Raw genomic sequence first — 3973 nt, 5'->3', positions numbered from 1 at the left:
CTACGGAACCTAGTTATTACAGGTACTGTAGGCTGGGTCCTCTGCCCTCCCATGGACCCATCACCCTAGAAAAAGGACAAATATATCCATATCTAGCCTCCTGTTGTTGACAAGTCCAACGAAAACATCTTTGATCTCCATTCCATGCACCACAGCACACGATCGAGCTGATGATCCAGCCATCCAGGCAAGAGCTGGGCTGCAGATCAGTCCTCCTTACACGTGCCACCCACATAGTACTGATTTATCGATTATCCAGGACATAGATCGTGGTCGTGGGCATGAATGGCCACGACGCGCACGGTGGTTATGCGGCAAATTTGACAATTTTAATCTGTGAATGAAATCATTTCATAAAATAAACTGTCTTTAAATTTTTTCACTCAAATGACCTTTTTAAGTGGCGTCTGACACGACGGCGTCACACTACACTGTGTAGCGCCTGACTGATAGACGTTGCACACCTAACCAGCGTCGCACCCGTATTATTCAAAAAAAATTATAGTGCAACCACTAGTGCAACGCCTAAAAGCTAGGCGCTATACTGTATAGTGTGGCGCCTAACTCTTAGACTCTGCACATTGACTTAGTAATTTTTATGCAGTCCGGGATGCGACGCTGGTCAGGTGTGTAACGCCGGTCAGTTAGATGTTGCACGATATACTGTGATGCCTTAGTTTCGGGCGCCATTCAAAAAATCAGTTCATTTTGTGAAATGATTTCATCTATGAGTCAAAATTGTCAAATTTGTTATGCATGCATGCATCTCCCCCGGTTTCCACCAACTTGCATCGTACTTTGCGGGTCTAGCTACGTTGGAGTTGGACCAGTACTAGCATCACTTTCAGCGATCGAGTCTGATACCCTGATCAAGTGGCTGCCTCACGCCCCTATCTATCAATCTCTGTCACGATCAACCCACCACCTTTGTTTTTCTTGTGTTTACCCTCACACACACGTACTAGTACCATTATCGCTATCAATACGTACATAGGTATCCAGATTAGTTGACGAAACAGATCGGGGTTCCAAAGTCTCCAAGCACGCAAGAGGATCCTTTGGTGCCCAAGAAGCAGAAAACACGTATGACATAGTTCATCAAGATGAGATGCAACGACGATCGAAACCTCTGTCTCTTTATTGCTACACACACCAACACTGCTGCACGCAAGAAAACGAAGCATGCCGAGAACTCAAACACGATTGGCGCTACGGCCTACGGCCATGCCGTGCATGCACGCTAACACAACGCACTGGTAGCTAGCCTGCCTGCCGACGACCATCTTACTCACGGTAGTACTTGACCGAACCATCAGATCAAGCGGAGGCGGAGAAGCCCTCCGCCTCCTCCTCACCGGCGGCGTCGACGGCAGCGTCGGCACGCTGGGCGTTGCTCCTGAAGCAGCTGAAGCGCCGGATCTCGCCCACGTTGCCGGCCGGCTTGGGCACCCTGGCGAGCTTCTCCATGGACCTGGCGAACTGCCCGAAGAAGGCGTCCTTGCTCTCGGCGAACCGCTTCACGATGGCCGCCGTCGTCTTGTTCTTGACCAGCGCCATGTCGGAGGTGAACACGCCCTGGTTGAACCCGAGCGCCTTGTAGTACGCGTTGTCGAACAGGTCCGGGGTGATCACGTCCAGGTTCTGCAGCCGCTCCGGGTGCTTGCTGCAGTTGGCCGCCAGCTTCCTTGAGAAGGTATCGTCGGCGCGCTGGGACCGGTCTTCGAAGCTGCCGCACTGCGACCGGCCGATGGTGTGCGCGCCGGAGAGCGCCACGAGGTCGGCGACGTCGCCGAGGCCCCTGGTGGCGAAGGACTCCACCAGCGTCGCCACGCTGGCCGTTTTGGGCGCCGGGAGGTCGAACACCTTCTCCTGTGCCGCAGGGGCGAGGCTGTCGAGGTTCCCCTGCGGCACGTTGAACCAGGGCCCGCCGGAGATGACGATGATGTCGCGGGTGGCGAGCAGGGTGATGTCGGCGCAGGAGACGACGGGCCCGCAGACGGCGTGCGCCCGGGCGCGGATGGACTCGATGAGCTGCATGGCGCGCGGCTGGATGGTGAGGTTGGGGCCCAGCGCCGTCTCGCGGGCGGCGGTGTTGTTGAGGAGGATGGAGGCGTCGCAGCCCTGCGGGAAGCAGTCGTGGAAGTAGAGGCGGAGCAGGCCCGCCGCCACCGCCACCTCCTGCCGCAGCGCCGCCTCCACGGACGACCACACGATGCCGTCCAGCTGCGGGCACGACGCGGCGTGGAAGCCCGGGGAGGCGTCGCCGGTGAAGACGGGCAGGGATGTGGCCGGGGAGAGCAGCAGCGCGGCCACGGTGGCCACGGCGGCCAGTACTACTAGTGAGCTGCTCGCCATTTTTGGGGCTGAAGTGAAGCTCGAGCTTGAGGTGAAGCTAGCTTGAGTGGGGCTTGTGGCTTCCTCACGTCAAGCAGTGGGCGTCATTTATAACGGGAAGCAATCAACAAAACCGGGTGAGACGCAGAGCGCAGAAACAGCGGCACCAATCCGGCTTAGATCACGCACCAACCACACTCCATTGACCCCTTCCAACCATGTGTCTTGGTGTAATATAGAAATGGAAAGTTTTTCTAGAGAGAGCAAAAAAGATGAAGGCGGCTAAGCAGCAGCCTCTGGCTCACATGCACGGCGGCACATGCATGCACGGGCGATCACGTGGCGACCAACTGAGCATTGAATTCTCCTATCCCACTACACGTACCGTTATTTATTGCATCAAATTGGTGTATCCTTAGGCTTGATCAAGTGATTTCATGAAGCTAGTAAACTGAGTGAAAAAGGAAAACATCTCAGTTCCAATGTGGTCAGTACAGAAGCAGAGCGCGCCTACTGCTTCGAGGTCTTTGGAAAATTGGCCACATCAAGACATCAAACCATTAACAGTGCATCTCGCCATGGCGCCATCGATCCCTTGTCTTCGTCAATTAATTTGGAGACGCACGTCTTGACGGCTATAACAGGTTGAACAGTACTACTCTCTCCGTTTCAAATTACTCGTTGCAGAACTGAATGTATCAAGAACAGAAAGTACCTTCGTTCCCAAATATAAGTTTTTTTACAGATTTAAATACATATTATATATGAAGTAAAATTAGTGAATCTACGCTCTAAAATGCATTTATATACATCCGTACGTTCGTATTGAAATCTCTAGAGTGTCTTATATTTAAAACCAGATGAAGTACAACCAGTGCGTGCATGTGAGGGTAAACGAGAAAGGTGCTGCGTCGATCATGACATGTGTATGGGCGTGAGGAAGGAAAGTGACAGTGCAACAATATTGTACTGCTAGCCGGGAAATGTTTGGTACCATGCATGCATGCGTTCGCATGGCTGCCCTACACAGCATGCGTGAGGCAGCCACGATCCATGTCCTACGTTTTAATTTATTTGACTTGTCAACAAAGAGGCTGATATTTTAATGGTGCGAACATGGCACGTATAAGGAGGAGTCAAGGTGATGGGATGAAAGCGAACCAACCAATGGTTAAATGTTTAGAAATGAGATGGCATGTATCTTAAATCTTATGAGTAGAAATAGGAAACGAGATGTCATTTGATTGATACCAAATGACTTTTTCTATTGAGTTTAGGCTCATTTTTATTTTCCTATGAAATGTGGAGGATAGGAATCAATCCTATATAGGAATAGAAATCTATTTCTATGAATCAAAGGGCTCTAAAGGAAAAAATCCTATAAAAATCCTATCCTCTAAAATTCTTATGAAATTCCTCCAAACCAAAGGAAGCCTTAGTAGTACAGTGGTATTCCAGTTTATCAGGATTTAAATCCTAGACTTGATATTGGTGTTTACATTATTTTATGTTTTATGTCAGTCTTTTAACGACGTTCGTTTCGTAGAAGAAAATGTTTCCGTCAACTGCGAGGCATCTGTGGTGCAATCCATCCGCTACAAGATGTTGAAGCGGCAAAAAAATGAGTTGAAGGCCAGCG

General features: G+C 50.7%; 1 protein-coding gene across 1 annotated transcript; it reads right to left on the bottom strand.

The window, feature by feature from the left end:
* Window positions 1-1104: 1104 nt before the first annotated feature.
* Window positions 1105-2431, bottom strand: LOC119357263 (peroxidase 66-like). The gene has a single exon (XM_037624256.1). The coding sequence runs from the start codon at window positions 2353-2355 to the stop codon at window positions 1318-1320; it is 1038 nt and encodes a 345-aa protein (XP_037480153.1). The 5' UTR covers window positions 2356-2431; the 3' UTR covers window positions 1105-1317.
* Between the last annotated feature and the right edge of the window lie 1542 nt (window positions 2432-3973).

Source organism: Triticum dicoccoides, chromosome 2A, assembly GCF_002162155.2.
Source record: "Triticum dicoccoides isolate Atlit2015 ecotype Zavitan chromosome 2A, WEW_v2.0, whole genome shotgun sequence".
Classification (NCBI taxonomy): domain Eukaryota; kingdom Viridiplantae; phylum Streptophyta; class Magnoliopsida; order Poales; family Poaceae; genus Triticum; species Triticum dicoccoides.
This window is presented reverse-complemented; position numbering and strand designations above follow the sequence as displayed.